Below are 24,905 nucleotides of genomic sequence, written 5' to 3'. Positions count from 1 at the left end.
TCATATTGCCTGTAAGTTCCCACAGGTATTTCTGAAATTATCTGTTTGATATTGCAGCAGCTCTCTGGTCACAAAGGGACAACTTTCCATGGTATGGTTGTGGGAAAGGCTGTGAGAAGCTCAAAGAAAAGTATTATAAACATTTGTTACCTTAACTTGCTGCACCTGGTATTGTGAACATGTGGAGATGTGCTTACCAAAGGGTGGTTTCTTAATTAGCCAATGGTGATGGTGGTTTAATTGAAGGACCAGTTAGGTCCAGTCCACCTGTAGTCAACTAGGGTATGAAAAAGCAATGGGTTTCTTAATAAAGAAAATTATTATTAGCCATCTGAAATACATGGGGTCTATGGCAATTATTACCTAGCTGGGGACCCATTGTGATGGCAATAGGACACTTATTTTTATTGAATAATGAAAATCAAAACAAATGTCCCCCTTACTCTGTTGGAAATTAGTTCCCCTTACTCTCTTGGAAATTAGTCCATCATCAATTAAAACATGATAAAAAATTGTCACATAAGTGGCACTGAATGTAGAGGAGGAGATTGTCAACAGAGGTATATTTGCCTTAGTATGAAGGTGGTTTTTGAGCAAACCATAACTGCCTGTCACAGGAAAAAAACATCCTGAAAGTCACAACAGTGTTTTGGGGGTTTTAATGGCACAGGTGAGAGGCAGCACACTTTAAAAAGATTTTAAAAAGCAGTGCAGTGTGAGGTTTTTCTAGGCCTGGAGTCACTATAAGTTGAGTGTGAAGTTGTGAATAATAAAGCAGTGATTGTGCTGCAGTGTGCTGTGCTTTAGGAAGGGTACTGTAGGTTTTTACTAGCTGGTGGAAAAGAAGCCCCAGACCTGCTGCTTGGCAGTTGTGGGTAAATGGAGTATTTAATGAGACAATAATGAAATTTTATTGTTAAATCAGGGACAGCTCTTTCCTGCACTTAATTTTTTTTTGTAGCATAGATAATATTATATGTAAAAATCCATAGGTGCTGACAGCTTGCAGTTATTGTGGATTTAAAGTCAGGTTCAGTCTCTCTGGTGATAGCTGAATGTTAGTGGCAAAGGAATGTGTTGTTTACCTGAAGTTTCTGCTGAAAATCTCCAGTAGCAAATACTGTTTTGTTGATGTTTAAGCTGCCACTGTTGGGATTCCTGCCAGTCAGAGGAAATCCACATTTCCTGTTCCTGTTCCAGGATGATTTGAGGCTGACCTGGCTGTCATTGCCTGGCTGATATTACCTAACTAGCCCTGCATATGTTTTTTTTCTAAATTAGGGTAAATTCTGTCAGAGATCTGGAGCAAGGTGTCACTGCTGCCTCAGTGCACTGGGAGTTCCTCAGCTGGATTGTGGGAATGTTGCATCCACAATTTTCTCCCTGTATTGTTTAAGGACAGGGAAGTTTTACATGCTTTAAATCATGATTGTATCACTCTTACACTTCCAATTTGGAAATCCTCATTTCAGTTCTGAGGGGGAATGATTCAGGCAGCAGAAATAAGCTCTTTAACCAGGCCAAGCACAAAGCCAAATTACTAAATATGTATAATCTGAGATTTTCCCTAACCTACAGGTATAGACTTGAGGGAGAGATAGCAGTGTGAAATAAATATTCTTTATGTGAGGGGGCAAAGAAGTTTTAGATTTACTCTGTCCTTAGAGTAATCATGTTTTTCAAAACCTTGCCCAAGTGTGCAGAGGAGGAAAAGAATGTAATCTGTAGAAAATTTGTATTGACATTGTAATTTTATTTGCTGTGGCTGTGATAGCAAGCCAGCTATTTAAATAAAAGTGAGTATTAAAAAAAAAAACTAAGTAAAACTAGGTATTTAAACTAACTGAGTTCAAACTGAGTATTGAATGAGTCCCAGTCTGACAACTGTTAAAAGCAGGTCAGTGCTCACATGGATCTAAACAAGTATTGAGTGCTGGATCCTGAGGTTATTGTGCATGGAAATGAGTGCTGTAGGTCACTTAGAGAGTCACCATTAAAGGGATTGGTGAAAATGTGCTCTAACAGAAATCTGCAAAGGCACAACAAAGGTTGGTAGGCATCCTGCTTACTGCATAGGTAATGCAGGTAAAGGAAAATCAAATTAGAGTCAGTTTAGAGTGATAACATGCAGAGGCTGGAATGAAAAAAGGAAAGGGGAGAAGGTAAAGGAAACTCTTGGTTGAGTCAGGAGGTTCAGAGTGAAATCCCTTCCCTTCTGAACTCCTCAGGGAGGAGTCTCAGGCTTGGACTCATCAGTTATATCTAAAAGAATTAACAGAACTTAATCATAAAAGCACTTGAGTGTCATATTAATTATTAGTGAGCTATAAACATAGTGTAGATTCAAGATAATAAGATATATACAGTTTTATAGTGTGTTCAGGTCAATGCACGCACATAGACAAATAGATATAGATATAGATATGCACACAAATGTGCAAAGATAACCCACACATGTATGGAAATGTATGTATACATGGGAATACATATTAAAAATTCCCCCCCAGAATCAATGAAATAATCTTGTAAATACCTTTTTGGGATTACTGGAATTTTCTGAAATTCAAGTGGGAATGATAGCATTTCTTTCAGGCTGTAATTCAGCTAAGGAATGTTAAAAAAGCCTTCAGGGAATGACTGATGATTCCTGCTCCCATCTCCCACCTTGTCCAGGCAGCAGAGTTCCTGGTGCAGTTCAGGAGTGCTTCATTCACCACAGCTCTTGTGCAAAGGCCAGGGCCTGGTAGGAATTGCTGGGATTGCAGAGCAGAGATTGGGATTGGGGATGCAGCACCATAATCATGGTGCTCTCCCAGAAGAGCTGTCAGTGTGCTGAGGGTGATTTCTGGCTGAAATGGGACTGGCAGGAGAAGCAGATCATTCCAGTGTCACTGCTGGAAGTGACAGGGGACAGTAATGGGAAAGGCTTTTTGGGGATGTTCTCTTTTAAGCTGCTCAAGCTAAATGTCAACCATTTGTTTACAAAAGTTTCTGGAATTTGCTTCAGCACTTTGAGCTGCAGAGACTGAGAGGAGTGCACTTGTGATGCTGAAGGTGTTTCTAGGTCATGTAGAGATGGCAGGAGTGCAGAGCCTGCTGCAGGTGTGCACACAGCAGGGATGATGCTGCAGCTGGAGCAGCACCAGTGCTTGTCTGTGGAGCTGTCAGAGCTGCACTGCATCCCAAAGCCAGCAGTAAGTAGGACTTGTCACTTGTGCCCATTTTGGCTGGAGTTACAAACAGATGACAGTGGCAGAACAGGGGAAAGGCTCCATCAGGTCACAAATCAGAAGATACTCTCCTGCCTAAAAGAAGAGAAATCCTGGCCTTCAGCAAGGGAGGAGGAGGAGATGGGAAAGGCCCGGAGTGTTGTGCCAGTGGTGAGGCACCACTGTCCTGTCCCTGCTCCCCAGTAAATGGGGATCATCTAATAAATCCTGCAGACAGACAGATGTCTGCCAGCTTTGCTAAGGCTGTTGGCCAGACACAGACAGTGCCTGTTTTTTTTTCTGGAGATAAATTGCAGACAGCCTTGTTTGTGCTGATGGAGAGTCCAGTACAGATCTCTAAGGATGTGTTGTCACACTGACAGCCCTGCAGCCCTCAGTTGTGTCTGTCCTCTGCCTGATCAGTAGATCAGTTCTGTTTTGGTTGAGGTGATGACCACAACCCAGCCACTGACAAGTGTAGGTGATGCTTAAAACATTTAAAGACTTGGCACAAATCAACTGAAAATAGGAACAATAAGTGCTAAATTAGGTATGATAGCTATTTGTGCTATGGGTGTGAAGAAACATCTCAGTTGGTGTTTGAAATAATGTGTCAGGCACTGACCTTGAATTTATTGATGGATGCATGTTAAACAGGCTTTGTTCTACTTTGTTCCACTTCCATTTTTGGGGAGAAGCTGCTCTTAAAATACTGGTGCCCTATGTTGGTTTTTCTTCAAGTTGTTCCTTTGACTGCTCATATCCAGCATTGTCACAGATTGAGGTATCAGTCGTGTCTCAGGACACTTGGGTTGTTTTATGGATGTATTATGAATAGAAATCTCTCTGTCACTAAAGTTTTATTAATTCTGAGTCATTTGGAAATTCTTTTCCAGCTGTAGAGAGGGTCTAGTAAAGCACAGCTTTGTTCAGAATTCTGTGTGACTCATCTGCTCATCTGTTTTCACTGCATTTCCATCTAGGCTCAGTTGGGGAGTAAGGCCCTAATTCTGTAAGCCTTGTACCCAAATGAAAATAGAGCAAGCAGCACAATTGCTTCAGCAGCTTTCATTTTGTTCTGTGCTGCAGAGGCAATTTTTAATGTCCTGTTCATCTCCAAGGGGAACTTCATTAAGCTGGGAGCAGGGGCCACATGACTGCTCCTCATGGTGAGCATGCAGTGCTGAGCTTGAAAGGCAAATCCTTTCTGAAATGTAAAAAGGGCTGAGGACACACCCAAGATTCATACTGTGTAATGAAGGTGACTGCTAAAGGGAATTGGAGATAGAGAGCATCCAGGATGGCAGCACAAAGGTTGTCCCTTACACTGCATTTTTGGTAGTGCACAGAAACTTCACCATTCACTTTTATATTACACTTTTATATTTATATTGTCACATTTATGTTCTTAGTTTGATTGTGGCAATTTGAAATAACTTAATATATGTGAAAATGAATTAACAAGCTTTATTCCGTGGTTGTGTTCAATATCTGTGGCTTTTACCACTACATTTCTGTAACCAGAAAATATTGTGTGTGCCTCTGGTTAAGCCTGAGAGAATGGAAGTGGGAAACTCATGATGAAAGTGAGGTGAATATCCATTGTAACTAAAAATGAGAGAAACCATTTATTTGCTTCCTTCAAGCCTTTAAAAATAGTACTATCCCTCCTCACAAAAACAGGTGAGGAAAGTTGAGAGAGGAGGAAATACTTTTATTCTTATACTGGGCTGTACAGTTCAGAGGAGCTCAGTAGGGAATGCTGTAAAGATAACTGGGTAAGGATTAGGAGGCAAACAGCATTTCCAGAATTAATAGAGTATTAGAATTAGTACTTAGAAAGTGGAATTTTTATTAATGTCAAGGTATTTAATCTTCATCTCTGGAAGTGTTAAAGAAGTAAATTAAAGAGGGACCTAAACAGGAGAGTGGGCTTTTGAACAAAACCAGAGAAGCAATACTGCTGTGGGTGAGAATGGTCACTTGAGGAAGTGAAGCTTTTATTTGGTGTACTTAAAACCAAACTGCAGCTCCAAAATGAAGCAGAAAGTCTGATTTTGTGGAAGGCTTAGTAACCAAAGCACTGCTAAACTCTGACTTAGGGTGAGGGAGCAGAGCAGTGGGGTTGTGGCGTGTGCACTGAGCATTCATAAACCTTGTACACACAGCAGGAGTGCTCCTATTTCTGTCTGGAGAACTGTCATGGCCAGGGAGAGTTATTGTTTGTGAAATCATTTATAAATAACTCTGGCTGCTTAGGAGCAGTATGGAATAGAGGAAAGCTGAGCCACAATCTGTTTGCATCCAGCTCTTGCAGTGTTTGTGCTGGCTTTAAGTTTAAACCTTGCTTTTTGTGGAGTCCCTGTCGTTGGAAGGAAAGATGAATCTGACTCCATGTTCTTAGAAAGTTAATTTATTATTTTATGATCTATATTATATTAAAGAATGCTCTTTTTTCCTTTTTCTCTGAGGCTTCTCAGCTTCCCAGGAGAGAAATGCTGGGCAAAGAGGATTTTTCAGAAAATATGACAGCTTTTTTTATGGTTTAAGGTAGATTTGGAACTGTTCAAGCAGGTGTGTGCTGGGTCAGGACCAGGATTCTGAATGTTTCCTGCCACTTGGGTTTTCTGCTTGTCTCCTCATCTTAATGCCATGAATTGAGACACAGATGCAGGTTCTCCACAAAATGACCAAGAAAAGTACTCAAACTGAATTTTCTTCACTGTTCAGCTGTAGTGACAGTCATTTCTTGCAAGAGGATCTCAGAAAAACTTTTGGTTTGTGTGGGAAATGGATTTGTAAAGAATTTTTAAAACTTTCAAGTCTATACAGAATTGTATACTTGTATGTATCTTATATATTTCTATATATGTTAACACTGAGGTAAGGTGTGTTGATTTAGGAAGGTTATGGAATAGAGATGATATTCTTCAGAGAGATTGAAATAGAAATAAGTTTTAACAAGTTTTAAAATATGATCTTTTAAAATACTGCAGCAGTGACATTATACCACAGACAGGAGATGCTTTTATGTACTAAAGAAATGTTCTGGTCAGTGCTACCCATAGCCATTCTGATAATTTACTTTTGCCCTACACCTTTAGGTCAAAGCAGAATGTGAATAAAAAAGGTTATAGAAAAATAAGTATGTAATATACACATATAGGTTATATAATATTAAAAAAGATTATATATATTCTTTTTATATTATATCATTTATAAAGGTTATAAAAGACTGGATATCTTAGAGAATTAGAATTGTGAAAGATGAATTGTAGTAGGACTGTGAGAAAAAAATGGGTGGTTAGTGTTAGAAGTGTTGTGTGGTAAAAGTTAATAGGTTGAAAAATATTTGTAAGGTATTGTATTGAGGAAATAGGTTGGAAAAAGGTTTGTTCTTTAATTTAGTGAAGCTTTTGGAGCTCTTGGCAGTTCAGTGCTTTGGAGCTCTGTCGTTTCCATGCTTTGCTTGTTTACAAATCTCTGTTAAATGGGTTGGCAGGCTGCTCAAGGGGTGTTTGCTTACACAATGCTCGTGCCAGAGGTATTGATTTATGCAGAGAATGTGGGAGTTAAAGCATCAGAATCTCAATGGAGCTTGAATGCTCTGGTCCAAATGTTTGCTTTGGGAGCAGCAGCATACAGAAATGGTTCCAATGTCACTGCTGTCACCACCAAGAGACTCAGAATTTGGGAAACCCTCAAACACTGAGCTTTGGCTGTTAAATGTGCTTGTTAATTGGTGAATCACCAGTGTGTGTTCATATGGCACAGTTAATAGTAACTTCTTTGCCTGACTTGATGCTGCTTTAAACATTCAAATTATTGATGCAGATCTTTATCTTCTTTGGCTTCATGAAGTTGTTTCATTTAGTTTGGGGTTTGTTGCAGAGTTCATTAGAAGCCTTAATTTTGGGTCATTTGTCTTTGTTTCCAGAACTTCAGTGTGGGTTTATTAGCACAGCATTCATTAGAAACCTCAATTTTGGGTCATTTGTCTTTGTTTCCAAAACTTCTGTGTGGGTTTATTAGCACAGCATTCATTAGACACCTCAGTTTTGGGTCATTTGTCTTTGTTTCCAGAACTTCAGTGTGGGTTTATTAGCACAGCATTCCCACCTGTTTGCACACCTCCAGAAAAGGAGCACAGTGCTGCCTTCTGCTGGCTGTGAGCGTTTTGTTTTCCTGTTTTCACCAGAAAACCACTCATTCTTGTGCCAAGGCAGAGAGAAACACAGGAGTGTGCACACACCACGGGGAATTTTCACACTTCAAAGGAATTCTGGTGATTGTAAACTCTGTGCTGAACCTTGCAGGAGGCAGAGCTGCTCAGCTCAGCCCTTGCTGGCACTGAGCATGCTCTGCCCTTAAATATCTCTCTTTTTTGGGATCAGGAAAGGCCAGGCAGGATTCATTAAGGTGAACATCACACCAGCACAGAAAGCAATAAAGGAAAGCAGCCAACACTTTAAAATAATTGAACCAGGTCCCAAACTCTGCACTGCAGTGAAGATTGGTGTGCTGCTCTGAAGGGCTGGTGAATTTAAAGAAAAGAGTGAGGGAATAGTCTCAGGAAAAGTTTTCATAGCTTCAGCCTTCAGGGTTGGTTGTCACTTTTTTTAATCCACCAGGAAGGGAAAATTGAAATAAAGTCCTTGATTACAGCTGAAATTACATTTGTGTGTGTGTGTGTTCTATAAAGACAGTTCTTTAGCAAAAGTATGGCTCCAACCATGGCTCTTTCAGTGCCTGGCTTTGGTTAAATCAGCTCTGGCTGCAAAGATGGGATTTTAAAAGAGTGAAATTGTGAATTGTTTAGGTAAGTGTGGTTTGGTGGTTTTTGCTCTTGGTGTATTAGGCTGGAGATGCAGGACGTGCCAAGCACAAGGAAAATGGAAATCAAACAAACATCATTCCACTGCACAGAAATGCCAGGTTTGGTAAGCATGGATGGCAGGAGGAGTTCTGGAGAATTAGTGAGAGTTGTGATAACTTTGGATTCAGTGCCAGGAGTTCTGAGTGACAGTTCTCTTCAGATGTGTTTTTGAGAGTTGGTATTGAAATCTTGCACATTGCCAGCCCAAATAAATAATGGGCTGTGTCTGTGGAGGCCTGAAAGCAAAGTTAGAAGAGGAAAATCAGACCGCAGGAAAAGCCAAAAATATACTCAGTTTTATTTCCTAGGACTTCAGAAGTAAAGAGGGAGATACCTTGGTGCATCTGGTTCATAAGAAATTGAAAGTAAAATTTCAATAAAATACACAAAAGCAGGGGTTCTTCCAGGAAAGGTGACTTGGCAGGCTTAGGAATACCCTCCAAACTTCATTTCCTAGGGGCTGTGCAACAGAATCAGGATGCTTCCTTTCCTTTATGAATTTTAAGCTCAGGAAATAAATAAAAGGAGAATTTAATTGAATAGGAGTGAATATCAGTAAGAAAACCTGTGCTTTGGAAATGCCAGTGCTCTGTGTGGCAGCAGCCAGCCTTGGCAGAGCTGAGCTCCCCATCAAAGGAGGATACATTTGCCATGTCTGTAGGGCAGATGAGCATTTTTAGTAATGAATTGAGTGGCTTAAAGAGAAATTTCAAGGTAAACTTCCACTGCAGCTTAATTATATTTTTAAATAAAATTGGATTTATGGGGTGGTTTAAATTAGATCTGCCAATTTGGACTTGAAGAAGAGCTATATGCTTGTATAAATAATGGTTTTGTTTCTCTTTTTTCTTTCAACAGAGGTTGCAGACCTTGAAGCTAATTTACCTTGTGAGTATAACGTTTAATAGTGCCCATTTTAAGGGGGAAAGGACCATTGAAATGAGCATTTTGACTGGTAACTCTGCAAAGCTCCACCCCTCTGCCTTGAACAGATTTTTCTCTGTTGCTTCCTCTTCTGGGGCTGTGGAGAGCTGGACTCTCATTAGTGTCCTTTGGAAGGAGTATTGATAATTTGCCTCCAGTTTTTAATTGCTGTGGAGTGGCAGCAAAACTTTCATCAAGTGCCCAAAAGGTTCCTGGGACTCCAGGGTGCAATTAGTGCCTCACTTGTGTTTTTTCTTTATTCTCTCATTTTCAAAACAGGAGATTGTGATTTAGGGGCACAGCAAATAGCTCAGCTCTCAGGGAACATGAAGTCAACCTGTAGGTTTTTCATTTCCAGATGTAACCTGATGTCTTTGTTAATAGTGAAAATACTCTTGAAAAGTAATTTTTTAAGAGTGATCCAAAAAAAAAAAGGGACAAGATAATATGGTTTTAGACCTGGAATCTTATTTGAGATATAAGCCTTCCTTAAAGGCAGTTATAGAGAATTTACAGAGAGTAATTTTAGGTAAACTTTTTTCAGTTCTGTTATAGGGTAACAAACCCCAGAAGAATGTGTGGCTTCAGTCACTACAATGTGAGTGCTTTACTAGGTTTGTGTACAGTTCTAGGTAGGTTTTTTCAGGCCAATAGGATTTATAACTATGATACTGTTTAGCTCCTTGGCTGCAGAAAAGGAGCAGCCAGCTTGATGGGTTAAGAGGCTAAAAGCTGAATAATGTGGGTGATAAAATAACCAGGATAGACTTGTCTCCTCATGGCAGCCAGCTGTGGAGAGCTCATTTCTGATGTAAATTATTCTTTTGCTTCACAGGTACGTGTAAAGTGAATTTTCCTGACCCAAACAAGCTCCATTACTTTCAGCTAACTGTAACCCCAGGTAATTTTTTTCAATGTAACTTTTGTTTCTGTCTGTGTTGGTTTTAGGAGAGGAATTCCAATGAGAGTCAAAGAAAGTCTGACTGCAATAGTGATGATTTCATTAAAGAGATGGAGAAACTGAACTGAGTTTTGACAACCAGATTCCAGTGTAAAGGCCTTCAAAAATGAGTAGGGTTAGGAAAACTCAGATTTTTTTTTTTTTTTTTTTTTTTTTTTGCTTACTTTGAGAACTTTTTTCCTCTCAGCCAGTTTCAAACCACCTTGATTTATTTTGGCATTCCAGCCCTGTTAGGTTGTGTGTTCCCTGTGCTGATTGTTTGGTTCTGCAGAGGTGAAGAGAGAGGTTACCAGTGTAACCCTGCTGGAAAACCTCAAAGCCAGGTGTGTCTGCAGGTGCTTAACAAGGAGCAATCTCTGAGCCTTTGATTGTTCAAATATGTCAAATCAGATTTTTTATTATTAACACAACTTGAGTATCCTGTGAAGCTCTTGCTATCACTAAAAGAATTTTCATAAATTATCATTTCCATGTAAGTTTCTTAATAGCCACCTGAAATTTGCATTTTGGAATAAAGGGTTGTATTTTATGGATGAGTTTGCATGGAAGTTTATTTAAACTTGACATGCACTTGTGTGTGTGTTCCTGTGCAGCTGCTCAGATGAGAGCATTGCTGTGTGCAGTGTTGGGTGTGCTGGGCTGGCTCAGTGTCCCCTGCAGCTCCTTCTCCTTGGTGCCATTGTCTGTAGGTGCTTTCTGCCAGCAGAATTTGGGTGAGGAGTGTCACTCATGCTGTTGTTTGAGCTGGAGAAACAATTGTGTGTGCACTTATTGAGTGCCTGGGATGTTTCTGTAATCAGTATTTTGGAGCCAGAGCAGCACTAGGTGTCACTGTTGCTGTTCCTTAGCCCAAGCCCCTTGAGCCGTCCTCCAGCAGAAATTTTGGGTGGTGTCTGGTAACAAATCCATTCATGTAACTCCCTTTTGTGATGAAAAAATGAGTGAGGCTGCCCTTGACAGGGTAATTAAACATAAACCCAAGAGCTAATCTAGAGCTCTGTCCCTGTCATTCTGTGTAGGAGTTGTGCTCATGTTTACTTGCTGGGTGTTAATTCTGCTTGTACCAAATGCCCTTCACTTTACATGATGCTGCTTTATTATATTTTGGTAAAAAACTGATTTTACAAGAGCATCACTATGCAAATGATTAATGTATGAAAAAGCTGCCCTAACTCCAAGGTGTCTAAATCCTAGGAATTGTTTTGTCTGTGCAGAAACCAGCTGTTGAATGCAGAGCAGGGGTTTTGTGCCACTGATCTTGCCAATGAGATGATCTTAATTAACATTTTGTTACTCTAAATATAACTGCACAGCTGAAGTCTCTGCACTTGCAGCCTGACCCCAGTAAACAGCTATTTTCAGCTGTGCATAATTCAGGTGTACAAACTTGTGATCAGCCAGAGTTTAGCACTGAAAAGGCAGAACACAGACCAAGAAAATCTTTGTAGTTTTGTGCCTCTTTTCAATACTGAAGTTCTCTCTAGTTTTTCCTGGAGGCAGCAGAGTGGTTGTCACAGAAGTTTTATGGCTAAAGCTTGAGCCAACTCTTCTTGTATTGTCTGAACAGGATTGCATGAATCTTGACTTTGTTCCCTGCTGTCACTTTGAATGTGGCTGGTTCTGAAAGGACAGTAAAAGAAGCTTCCTTAGGCTGTCACAAAAAGACTAATTTGAATAAGAAAATAAACTTGACCACCAAGCAGAAATCCTTCCAGGTCCCTTGCTCAGCACCTCTCACAAAAACCTTTCTCAGCCAGTATTCAATGTGGCAAAATCATCCTGGTGACAGCAAAGTTTTTAATTGAAAATGATTTTGTAGAAAATCTTGATGAGGATGGCTGCTTTTTTTTTAATATAACTGAAAGAATTCCAATCTCTGTCTGCTCCAGTTTTCTGCAGTGCACTATCAATCAGTGGATAAAAAAAGGCTCAGACTTGGATTTTTCTGCTGCAGTGGACAAACTCCCTGTTCCCCAGGCAGACACTGCTGGTTTTCTCTCCTGTCTGAAGCTTCTCTTCCCTTTTGTCATCTGATACATTTGTTCTGCCTTTGAAAAATACCTTTGTGCCACCACTGCCTCTGCTCTTATTTTTGCTCATATTGGATGAAAATTTAGGGAAAACGAGGAGATGTTTAGAATCCAGGCTTGCTGCACTGGTATTTGGAGCACAAAATTGGAAGCTGAGGATTAAAATCATGGGAATGACCTGGAGAAAAATCAAGGAGGTGACTTTAGGTAGCTAAAAACCCAGAAGAGTAAGTGCAGTAAATGCAATTTCCCTGCAGTTCCCAGGCTGTTGGACTAGTCTGGGCATGGTGTGGGTATTTGAGTGCCACTCAGGGGGATTAATAAAGGCACTGTTTTCTGGTGAAATGCCCACAAATATTGGTTGAGCATGGCTGATTCAGGGAGCAGCTACCCCAAGTGCATCCTTTGTGGCCTGCCCTAATTATCTTGCATTTTCTCCTAAAGTGAGGAAATAATTTGGTTAAGTGTTTTGCAGAGCTCTTTCAGGCATTAAAGCACCCTGCAAACACAAGCTAAGATCAGTCAGGTTGTTGGTAATGAAACTTGAGGCTGAAGTGGGAGGGATGCTTGCTCTGCTAGTACGGCCTGAAGACATAAATTTAAGCAGTGGGAGGAAAACTGTGGCTCAGACATCCTCCCTTTTTAGCAAAAGTCCCTGTGGCCAACTTCCTAAGTTATGTGTTAAAGCTGTTCCATTTGATGGGTTTATTTATAGCTCTTTCCTCTCTTTAACTCTACCAGAACTTTTTTTCCCACCACTTTTCCATGCCTAAAAACTTGAGGATTTCTCTCAGTCTGAGAACCTATTTACTTGAGATGCTGAAAGATGACTTCATTGTGAATTATCTTGTTAATGCAGTGCAAGATTTCTGGCTGGGTACTGAGCCTCTCCAGAATTTTTAATTTATATTTTAGTGACTGGTAATGAGTAGCTTGATTGTTGCTTTAGGAACACAAAGGCAGAATTGTATAAAAGAGGGGAGGAGAGATGTCTTGCTCTACTAATTGTGTAAATATGTCCTTATTTGATAGCAGAACCAGTGGCTTACCCAGTGTGGGTTTTGATTAGTGATTGGTGACAAGGTAAAACCAAAATATAAAATGAGATGTAATATAAGGCAGTGATGAATTTTGAATGGTCTTGGAGGAAGACTTGATCTGAAAGTTTTTGAGTGTTCATTAAACCTGGGGATTTTCTTTGACACAAACCACAGGTGGATACATCCATCAGCAGGCACTTATTTCATTTTAGCAGGGGTGGAATGTGAAGAGCTGCTGCATGCTTTGCTCCAAATCCAGCCAATCAAGGAACCAGTGAAATTAAGCCAAGGAAAAGAACTTTTGTGCTTGGAAATGTGATAATTCCTGACACTTGGTTCAAAAATATTCTAGTGCTGAATGGTGGATAGAGTGCAGTCAGCTGTCTGTGTTCTGTTGGATAAATGTGGTGCTGGAGCTCCTGGGGATATTGGACCATTTTCCAAGGATTCCTTTCTGGAGCAGTGTCTCACTCTGAGGGCACTGCACATTTGGCAGGGAGCAGTTGTACCAAAGGCTATCAGTGTAACTCACCTCTTAATTCCTCTTCTTCAGTAAAGGCTTTGTTTACTGATTTTTTTCTGTATATTTAACAACAAAAGATAAATGCTTTTATCTTGCTTTTTTCCTATAAAAATCAGTGCATGTCCCTTCACTTTCTGGTAAAGCCATAGCATGCCTAAATTTGCTTAATAAATCCAGCTCACTTCAGAATTGACTTGGAGTGGGAATGGAGAATGGATTTGAAGAGCAGATCAGGAGGCAGCAACCTGAAGGAGGATTTTGCTGACCTACAGTAGACAAGCTGGGGTTTTTGTGGTTTGGAACAAGCCAGATAATAGTGAAATTCTTCTTAGTCTTGCTGTAAACTATGGATTGTTTCACAGAACATTTCTTTGCAGCGCTGGTTTAAGAAATATAAAAAAGCTGCATGATATAATGGTAACCAGCCCTCCTGGCCTTCACTGGGGCTGGAGAGCTCAGGGTGCTTGGAGCCAGAGCATCCCTCAGATGTCTCAAACCCCACTGTGGCCTGGGTACCTGTTTCCTTCTTTAAATGAAAAACCTCAGTAATTGCAATGTCAGGTGCATTTCAGAGCACTTGCAAGCATTTCAGCTTCCAAACACAGCTATTTCAAGAGTTGCAGTTTGTCATCCCATTCTATTAGCCCTGCTTAAATGCAAGTAGATCTTTTAATATGTCATATTTGAAAATGTAGCCATTTTAATAATTCAGTACTGAGCTTGGCAGAGAGATAGACATGTGTTCCTAGCAGATACATCACAGTAAGATAATGACAGTGAAACAGCCTGCTTTGCCCTTCTTGAAGTGCACTCTGAAACTCCTTGCACACAGCATTTTATACTCACCAGGATTGCCAGCACAGCTTTGGGAAGATGTGGTAGATCTTGGGGTAGAGTTTAGCAGTGCTTTGGGAAGCACAAATTTGGGAAGATGTGGTAGATCTTGGGGTAGAGTTTAGCAGTGCTTTGGGAAGCACAAATTTGGGAAGATGTGCTCACTCCTGGAGCAGGGTTCAGCAGTGCTTTATAAGCACAGGTTTGGGAAGATGTGCTCAGTCCTGGAGTGTGACCGTGTTCACAGGGGTCTTAGGATGAGGGAAGAGATGAGGATCTGACTCCATGTTTCAGAAGGCTTGATTTATTATTTTATGATATATATTACATTAAAACTATACTAAAAGAATAGAAGAAAGGATTTCATCAGAAGGCTAGCTAAGAATAGAAAAAGAAAGAATGATAACAAAGGTTTGTGGCTTGGACAGAGAGTCTGAGCCAGCTGGGCTGTGATTGGCATTAATTAGAAACAACCACATGGACCAATCACAGACCCACCTGTTGCATTCCACAGCAGCAGATAACCATTGGTTACATTTTATTCCTGAGGCTTCTCAGCTTCTCAGGAGAAAAAATCCTAAGGAAAGGATTTTCCATAAAATGTGCCTGTGACACTGGAGCAGGATTTAGCAATGCTTTAGAAGCACAAATTTGGAAGATGTGCTCAGTCCTGGAGCAGGGCTTAGCAATGCATTAGCAAGCACAAGTTTGTGAGGGTGTGCTCAGTCCTGGAGCAGCATCTAGCAATGCTTTAGCAATTGCAGAATTTCTCCAGCTTATTCCAAGTGTCACTGATGTGGTGCTGCTGCCAGGATTTGCTTCCCACAGTGAGAAGTTGAGTGCAAGGTTCCTCCAGCTGGGTATTCCTGTTCCTGTGGTCAGGATCCTGGATTTTTCTGGGACTGTTGGCTCTCCTGACTTCAAATTTCTGCTGTAGAAATGTTGGGAGTGCAGGAAGACAAAATATTCACACACTCCTTCGATTAGGTGGCAGCAACCAGCTGAAGTGTTTGATGATAACCCTGTGCTGTTGTTTTAATCTTGGTGTTTTTCTCTTATTTAACTATTTGCCTTGTTTTCCCTTTTCTAGATGAGGGCTATTACCAAGGAGGAAAGTTTCAGTTTGAAACTGAAGTTCCTGATGCCTACAATATGGTGGTGAGTATTTGTCATTAGTCTCACAGTTGTCATTTTAGATTTTCTTTGCAGGTAACAGGACTTTAGGGGGAACTTGGCATGGAGATAGAGAAAGGATCTTCTGTCTCTTAATAAAATAAATCTCTGCAGCTATCTGGCAGAAGCTCTTGGAAGTGCAGATGAGTGAAACCTGAGTGTCCTCCCTTCTGGCTGAGGTTCTGCTCTCTCCTGTTAATTATTCATGACACCTGTATTTAATGATTATTCTCATTAAAAAGTTTTAAATCTAAGAATGAAATAAGTGGACCAAAAGGAAAAAGTTGACAGTTCTGTAATTTTCCCTGACATTCTTCTGCTTTGGTGTCTTAGTTTGGTGTTGGTAGTGCAGAGTTCTTCAGAGAGGCTGAGGAATGTGTAAGGGAGGATCCTGGAGAAGAGTTTCAGGGAAGATCTTTGGTTCCTGTTCAGCCGAGCCCAATTTCATCATTATCTGTGTGTGGTAGTGGCAGTCACAGCTAGGCAGTGTTTGCAGCTGTGTGGGTTTGGTTGTGGGGTGTTTGAAGTTCCCCTTAACTTTACCAAAGAATTTTATACTGTGGCAGAAGTCACCCTTAATAACTTCTGTGTATTCATTTAATTTCCTTTAATTCTTGTATTCCAGTTGTTCACCCAAACAACATTGCTGCAGGAAAGTGCTTGCTGTGTGTTAACAGGAGAGCTGAAGTTCAGTTTTGATCTGAGGTTTTTGATTCTCAGTTCCCATAATTCAAAAATCTCTGGTTTGTTATGGTTCCCTGCTCAGCACTGGCAGGAAAATCTACAGCAAGTGTTAATGAAATATTTTTTAATTTGAGCACCTCTTATCCAATACAGAAATAAAAACTTTTGGAACAATGCAGGAGGTTGAATGTTGGATGTGGTCGGGTTATTAGTGCAGTATTAATCCCAATACTGAGGGAATGCTGCTGAGGCTGTGGTTGGTTTCTGCCAGGCAGAATGGGACTGCCACAAGTGATTTCAGGAGAGCTCTGCAGACCTGCCAGGGCTCTCAGCCCACAGACAGGTCTGGGACACAGATGCACTGGCCAAAGGGGTGGGTTTGTGGAATTGTGGTGTAGTGGAGGAGCATAAATAAATAAAGAGGAACAATTTGGAAGATTTGCTTTTGTGGCCTGCAGGCAAACCCCTCAGTGCTTTGCTGGGTGCAGTGTTCAGTTTCAGCCAGTCTATATTCTGCAGAAACTGCTGCTGGAAAATGGCAAGAAATCTCAGGGCTGGAGTGTAGTTCAGCCCCAGGAACTTGTATCCCCTCTATGGGAAACTTGTATCCCTCTTGTATGCTTCCTCCTGGGGAAAATTGTTTTTCATAAACTGTAAAGAGAGGAGCTGCAGTTGCACGGTGGTTTAGGGAAATTGGTTTAGCTTTGGGACTAGCTGGTGTCCAGAGAAAACGTCCAGAGAAAACATTTCAAATAACTTTGATTCCAGATTTCTCTCAGGAGCCACATTCCTTCACCAGGTAAATTTCTTCACTAGTGAAGAGATCAAATTAAATACATAAATAATACATAATTAAAAACAAATTGCAAGACGTTGGTACACCTTTCTTTTTAGAGTGCTAATTTATCAAGAACTGAAACTGCTCATTTTAAATAAAGGATCCCAGAGCAGAAGTGGCTGCTGGAAATGGAGAAGGAAGTGAATGTGGTCAGTGCTGTGCCCCCCAGCTGAGGCTGCATTACCTGTGCAGTCTGAGGGGAGGGAGGAGTTTGAGCAGGGAAGTAAATGGATTTGGGGAGCTCTGTTGTGCAGAATGTCACAGAACATCATCCTGAGGAAATCTCTGGATTTGCTGGTCTAGGGAGGGTTCAAAAATGACTTGGAACAAGTTCCAAGGTGAGGTTTTGGCTGAAGATGAATTTTATGGTGGTGCTGCAGTTGTCCTGTGTGTCTAAAAGGGAAAAAGGAGAGAGAGAAAGACCTTTGTCTTACTGTCAGGAGTGGATTTTTTTAACTTTCAGCAGTGAAAATCACTTGGAAAGGATAAAGGAATTCTTTTATTTCCACAGTACAAAAAATGAGACACCAGTTAATTCACTGTGAGGATTTGGGGATTTTTTTAAAAGAGTTTCCATAAATCTTTTTTTTGACTCATCAATGCATTCCCTGTTTGAAGGTGCCTATGGTAGAAATTTACTCTTTTATCTTGATCTAATGGCATGGAATAAATTCTGCTGCTTTGCCTTGCTTGAGAACTAGACACCATCTTTCAAAACAATGTGGAAGTGTGGCTAATGAAAAGCTTGTGCTGTTGGAAAACTTCTGAGGTGTTTTGGAGGTCAGAAAGTTTGAGGCTGTTTTCTGTGAGCCACTCAATTTTCAGTAATGCCATGACTGATGTCCCTGGAGTTATTGCATAGAAATGAAGTGGAAAAAAGGCAAAATCTGCATTATCAATCCCAGATTTGTTGTGCTGATCTGTATTTTATTTCTAGAACATCTCTTTTAGGTCTGTTTTTAGTGTCTCAGTTCCATGCATGTTTTTTTACCTCTTCCAAGGAGTCTTAATTTAAAAAGTTTCTTAAAAAGGTCAGTGGGAAGTTGGGGAACAAAATGAGATAAACCACACGATGCTGCCATGCAAATGCAGCTCTTGGAGCTGTTTTGCCTCTTGGTTGAAGACATCATTGGAAAAAGTGGAAGGAGAGATGGCTCCACATTTCTAATCTGGGATTTAATTGAAGTTCTGCAAGGTGCTGGTGTGTGCTGATGGATTCCAGGACACTTCCCATCAGAAATAATCTGCCTGATTGAAAGCTGCAGCTCCTAATGGGGAGAGCAGGGATGCAGCAACGTGCTGTTGCTAAGCTACTGACATTTTTATGTCCCACTCTTTATTTACTTCACAAAACCAGAGCAAAAGAGATTGTACTTGAAAAATCTGTACTTCAGAACCCCACCATGACATTCAGAAGTTTGGTGATCTTGCCTGTGGCTTTTCATTTTAGTGCCTCTAATTCAGCTGTGAACAGGAGGGTCTGTATTTAAAATAATTTTATTTATTTATTATTAGTTATTTATTTATTATTTAGTTATTATTACTTATTTATTATTAGTTATTTTGTTATCTTTGCATCCTCTGCTGTTTTTTAACAAATCCGTGATTTGGACAAGCCTTGGTGAAGTTTTTTGGTTTAAATTATTGTCTTAAGTATGAAGAAACTGAAGGACTTAGAGTGTTTTCCCTGAAGGAGTAAATTTTCTTGGCTTTCTTAAAAGGTATTTTTTATAAAGAAAATCCTAATACCAGCCTGGTTTTTATGAAGAGTTGAGAAAAGCTAAAAGGGCAGAGAAGTCTGTTTTGACTCTTGTAGATGATGCATTGTTGCCCTAAATGTACAAATCCATACAAATCTATTTGCTTTTTTCTGTTTTATGAGTTATAACAGGGTTTTAGCTTAAAACATAACACAGTAATTTGTTTTCTCTCCTGACAGCCTCCAAAGGTAAAATGTTTGACAAGAATCTGGCACCCAAACATTACAGAGACAGGAGAAATCTGCCTAAGGTAGGAGCAACATTCTGTTGGAGTTTTTTAACCTTGGAGGTTTCTCTGTTTGATAAAATACTGGATATAACTGTCCTGACAGTAATTTTTTGTGCTGATTCTACATGTAACTTCTAGGAGCATAAAGATCTACTGAAAGTCTCATTCTTGCTTTGTTTTACTTGTAGAACAAAAAAATGGGGTAAAAATATAAACTCTATCCTAAACAAAATTCATTTGGGTTTTTTTTTTCTTCCTTCCCTCATATCTGAATCATCCTCAGGCCCTGAGAGAGGCTTTTACCATTTAATGCCCAAGTGTGTTAAGAGCTTGAAAATTCTTTTTGTTTCAAAAAGGAAGGAAGAAAGTATGATATATATAATAGATAATAGATAATATATATATGTAATATATATTTGTATAATAATTTGACAGTAATTATTCTATGTTAATTATAATATTTAATATCCATTGATAAGACACGTGCCAGTTATAACAAAGCAGGGTTGGGGTCAGGATAAGTCAGTAATGAAACCTGAAAGTTTTACTTTGCCAGAATGAGAGGCTTCTCTTGCTGGGTGGTTTTCCTTGATAGTAAATGTTTCCTCTTCCAAATGAATTTGTGAAACTTTGCAATTTCATCCTCAACACCTGATGGTGAAATTGGCCAGAAACCAAACAGAAATACAAGTGAGAAGCCTGCCTGTCATTTTTCAAGTTAATGGCACACAGAAGAAAAAGCAGATGAAGCAGAAGCAAAGCCCATAAGTGAGATTGAAAGCTGCTCTGAAAATCCTGTGTGCTTGTCACCATGTGTAGCAAATCAGTGCTTAAAGAGAAGCTGAATTTTTCCTCTAGATGGAAGAATCATTTTAGTGCTGTGGTGAAAGTCCTGGTGAAAATGAAGTTTTGTATTGCTCTTCCTAGGCAGGTCAGGCTCATAATTAAGAAATTTAAATGTTGTGAATGCAGGTAGAGCAGTGAACTGGTGAGGTGTTTGTAGAAATAGCAGGCACCAAACCAAAGCTGGAGCTCCAGCACAGCATCTTCTGGGGCTCACTAAAGCCTCATATTGACAAAATCCACAGTGCTTGGGCTTGGAAGGGACCTTAAAGCTCATCCCATTCTCCCCCTACCATGGGCAGGGACACCTTCCCCTAGAGCAGGCTGCTCCAAAAGCCATCCAGCCTGCCCTGGAGCACTTCCAGGGATGGGGCAGCCACAGCTTTTCCATTTGTAGAAGTTATTTTAATTATAAGAGATGAATGTGGTGATTGGAGCATCATAATTCTAATGAAGTGGAGGCATTCTTTCAGCATCTGCTCTGAAGCACTTTGGATTGTCAGATCCCTCAACATACCAACCCTGGAAATGTCTGGCATTCTATGGAAAAACTAAAAGAGCTAAATTGCTTTCTGCCTGTTAGAGAATGCGTTCTATGTATAGAATCTGCAATCAACTTACCCAAGAGTCTCTGCATTAAAATAGCTGCACTTATTTTTAAAAGCAGAAAATCATCTTCATCAGTGCTTTCCCCTCACATACAGCTCATGCTGTGGTGTGTGTTGGTGTGATAATCATCCCTGGATTGAAACATTCTAAATAGTTAACTTGTGGTCAAGTGTAACAGTTCTGGGCAGGAAAAGTGGAGTTTTTCTGTGCTTTATGGACTGCAATTACCTGGGCCCTATTATTAATGACAGATCCTAATTAGGTCTGGCCCATACTGGATGTCCCCTCTACTACACATGTGGATAGAAAAAATTGTGTTTTCTCCAGATTGATCTTCTTCCAGTAAATTGTTGTCACTTAAGCTGCAGCTTGGGTCAGCTGGAGTTTCAGAGGGTTTTACACTTACTGCAATCATGCAGTTCTCACTTTCAGGAGATGTTTTTTTGAAAGATCTCTTTATTTAAAAAGAAAACAATTCCTCAGAGCTTTCTGCCATGCAGGAGTTACAGAATGAGGAGGTATTTGCTGAAATGACAGCTGAGCAGCTGACTGGTCACATCAGGGCTGTTTTGGTTACTGAAAGTTCAAAAGCAGTGATTGTGCACTCTGCCCATGGAACCCAGGTTGATCTATGATTTGTAATCATAATTTGGGAGGTCTCCTTAGATCTGGGGAAAGGTTCTGTTTAATGATCATTTTTAATCTGTAGAAGAAGGAGGGTGCTGCTCTAATAACAAATTACCAGCAAATGAGGAGTATGAAGCCAAAGGACACTTCTGTGTCAGTAGTGGTGTTCACAGCAGTCTAAGAACAAGGGAAGAGATGAGAATCTTGACTCCATATTTCAGAAGGCTGATTGAGGCTGATTGATTATTTTATAATATATTAGAAAATGATCTACTAAAACTATGCTAAAGAATAGAAGAAAGGATTTCATCAGAAGGCTAGCAAGGAAAGGAATGGAATGATAAAATCTTGTGACTGCTCACAGCCTTGACACAGGTGGGGCTGTCATTGGTCATCACGTAAAAACAATTCACAATTCTCCAAATCATATTGCAAAGCAGCAGAACATGGAGGAGCTGAAGCTTCTCAGGAGAAAAGAAAAATCCTAATGAAAGGATTGTTCAGAAAATGTCTGTGACATGTGTGTTCCCTGCTTTCCTGCCAGAGTGCTCTGAGAGGTGCAGGTGTCTCCTCATCCTCGCTGTGGTGTTCAGCTGGAGCTGTGCCAGGACAGCTCTGAGGCCATGAGCCTTAGCTCATGCTCAGGTGCTCTGGCACTGAATATTTTTCTGACTTTATTTTGTGTGTTAACTTTCCCCCCACTTGGAATTTCCCAGTCAGGTGGATGGAGAGGCAAATGGAAGCACTGCCACACAGTTTGATAAGGAACAGACAAAAAGCTTTTTTTGCTTTTGTCATATGGAGACAAACTGCAGCCACAAGATGTTATTCTGAACGTTGCACAAGTGGTAATGGCATATTTTATCTTCTGAAAGGCACAGGAATGAGATGAGCAACACTTAGGGTGGAATGGGCTTGTCCAGGTTATCATCCTGTTCCTGGGATCTCTGCACTGAACAAGGATTGAATTTCCTTGCATATCAACTTGCCATGCTCATTAAACAACTACATAACCTCTATGGTGTAATCACCTACTGTGATTTAAAATGTACCTAATGCATGTCAGCCTGGGAATTGCTAAAACCTTACAGTTAAACTATTTCACTTTAACCCTGTCCTGTCATTTCAGTAGCAGAAGCTGCTGCTGCTGGGGAATTTCTGTGCTTTGCTGTGTGAGTTGTTTCAGCTGACTCCTTACAGAGGAAGGTGTGATTGTAAATTATGCTTCAGGGAGCTTTTTACATTGTTTTCATTCAGATTATTACTTTTCTGAGCAAGAATTCAGCTTATTTCTCAATTCTGCTCAGATCCCCAATATATCTCCTCCTCATTACTGCTGAGGTTGGGATCTGAAAGGTCCAGAAATGCCTGAACACCTCAATGGTTTCCACTTGCAAACTGGTCAGCAGCTTCACTGGGCTTAATATGTGCAATAATATGGGACATCTATGCTGGATTGTGCATCTAGGAAATTCTGTATTTTTCTATATTAATATTAAAATTCAAGTTGTATTTTATAATACATGTATATTTTTTGTATAATACAATATTGATAAATATAGTAATAGAATACAATAATATGAATATAATATTTATATTTATTATTTTATGATATAATAGTTTTTATATTTATATATGGATTGATGTATTTATATATTTTATGTCCTATATATTTTTATATCTTGTATATATTTTTTATATGAGAGATATATATTTGTATCATATGTAGATATATCTTTTATATATATATATCTTTATATATTTAAAAAAAAATTTAATATGTTTTTTATATGGAAGTTTTTCCTCCAGAGCAGCCAGACTAAAACTCTCTCCCTTTATCTTTACCTTTAAGCTGAAGTCCTTCAGAGAATATAGGATGATGATCCTCTCTTTGCTAATTAGCTATCCCTCCCCAAAACACCTTTTTTTTATTGATTTGTACCAGTTTTGGTGAGGGATGGGTCATCCTGCAAGGCTGTCTCTTCACCAGAGATAAGCATGCTCTAAAATGCATCAGGGAATAAAAAAAGGGTTCAATGCAGAGCCTGTCACAAGTATTTCTGTCACACTTGTGCTGCTGGAGGAGAATAATTCAGGTGTTTTGACAGAGATGGGCTCAGATGGGGAGTTCTGTAATGACACTGTGGAGAAGGTAATTTTAGGCAGACATCCCAACTCCTGGACTTTAAAATTCCATTACCTGGATATAAATAGTGCAGGAATTAGATCTTATCTTGCAGTTACTTCCTGATGGTTTCTTGTGAGGTTTCTGACAAAGACAATTGAAGCAGAAGTTGCTCTGTGTAATGTGTGTGTCTTTCTTTTCCAGTTTATTGAGAGAACACTCAATTGATGGCACTGGCTGGGCCCCAACTAGAACCTTAAAGGTACTGATTTTTTTTTTTTTGATGTTTCCTTCTACATAAATCTTAAAAAAACCTTTTTTGGCCTTGGAAAGAATCAGCTCATGTGGTTTGCTCAAGAGCAGGTTTTTGAGGTGAGGATTTTTTGTCTTTGGTACAGTGCTGACTGTAGAGATTTTTTGGGAATTTTGGGGTGACTGCACAAATCCTGCTCTGCTCCAAGGTTTTGGAGGTTGGGATTACCCTGAGAACCCACACTCTGTGAGGTGTGCTGGTTTTCAGCCAGGCAGCAAACACAAGAGCATCCTGTGAACAGCAATCCATAACCCTGGTAATTTCCATGGGATTGATACTCCTGACAAAATCAGTGCAGAGCCCTGAGCAGGACATTTATCTTCCTCTTGCTGTTCCCAGGAATGCTGCCAAAATTGTTTCTTGCAGAGCTTTAACTGCATTAGGTGGATAAAGGGTACACATCAGGTGTTTGTCTCTTCCAAAAAACAAATTGAAAATGACCTTTATCTGATACTTGGTTTGCTCTTTGGCACTGTGAATGAGATTTGGGACTTTCTTCATCTGTAAAATCTCTGCTGAGGTGAGCATGTGACTTTCTGGAAGCAAAATGAGTGTTTTGTTTTGTGGATTTTCATAAGCACTCTTTCCCTATTGTTTTTTCATCACTTGGTGTGATTTGGTTTTTGTGTTTCTGTTTTCACCTCAGGTTAAATCAAGGCACTGAGTAATTTAAGTTAATTAGTTCTGTTCCTGTCCCTGTGTTTTCATTCAGAGAAAGTTTTAAGCTTAAAAATGAGTGCAAATGGACAAGAAACCCAGAAAAGAGGAGCTTTTTCTGTGATTGTTGAAATGAAAGATTCAGCAAGAGAAAAGGAAGCAGTAGCTTAACTTCAAAAAGAGAAAAATCAGATTGGATTTTTAAATTTTGAACATTGAAGCATCACAGTTGTGAGCTCACTTTTTACTTTTCATCACCACCAGGGGAGCAGTGAGAATTTGCACAGAAGCTCTGTGGGCTGGAATCCAGTCTTGGCCTGTTAGGGACTTGAAAATCAGTATTTATTTTGTGAATTATATGAAGTCAGCCTGGTTTTCTGCAGGAATAGCTGACCAGTAAAGCACTCTGAACTACTCCTAAAGAATTAAATTGGGAGTGGCCATGTCCTTCTGCCACAAAAACTGTTCCAAGGGCATTAGAGATGCCATTCAAGTGGAGAATACACATGCACAAACCAGCTGCATGTGTGGGGCTTGTGTGCTTCCCCCTTTAGAGGGCTCAAGTTTTTGGTTGGGTCTCATTTTGGAACCCTTGTGGTGACAGCAGAGCTCTTACATGTAAAATCCTTCAAAATCAACTGCTGTGACCT

The 24,905-nt window shown here is 39.9% G+C and overlaps 1 protein-coding gene across 3 annotated transcripts in view; it reads left to right on the top strand.

Moving 5' to 3' along the window:
- The window catches only part of UBE2F (ubiquitin conjugating enzyme E2 F (putative)), a 60,862-nt gene that overhangs the window by 3,091 nt on the left and 32,866 nt on the right, over positions 1–24,905 (top strand). For 2 of the 3 annotated variants that reach the window (XR_009274985.1, XM_058809170.1), the window contains exons 3-7: positions 8,944–8,973; positions 9,845–9,910; positions 15,488–15,555; positions 19,032–19,102; positions 23,490–23,547. Coding sequence is in view for 2 of the 3 variants with exons in the window: in XM_058809170.1 (XP_058665153.1) it covers positions 8,944–8,973; positions 9,845–9,910; positions 15,488–15,555; positions 19,032–19,102; positions 23,490–23,547 (293 nt within the window). In the remaining variant the exon portion in view is untranslated. The remainder of the gene's footprint in view (positions 1–8,943; positions 8,974–9,844; positions 9,911–15,487; positions 15,556–19,031; positions 19,103–23,489; positions 23,548–24,905) is intronic. The other variant, XM_058809171.1, reaches the window with a different exon arrangement.

This window comes from Ammospiza caudacuta, chromosome 8 (genome assembly GCF_027887145.1).
Source record: "Ammospiza caudacuta isolate bAmmCau1 chromosome 8, bAmmCau1.pri, whole genome shotgun sequence".
Taxonomy (NCBI): Eukaryota; Metazoa; Chordata; class Aves; order Passeriformes; family Passerellidae; genus Ammospiza; species Ammospiza caudacuta.
The sequence above is the reverse complement of the archived record's forward strand: the minus strand, read 5'-3'. Positions and strand labels throughout refer to the sequence as shown.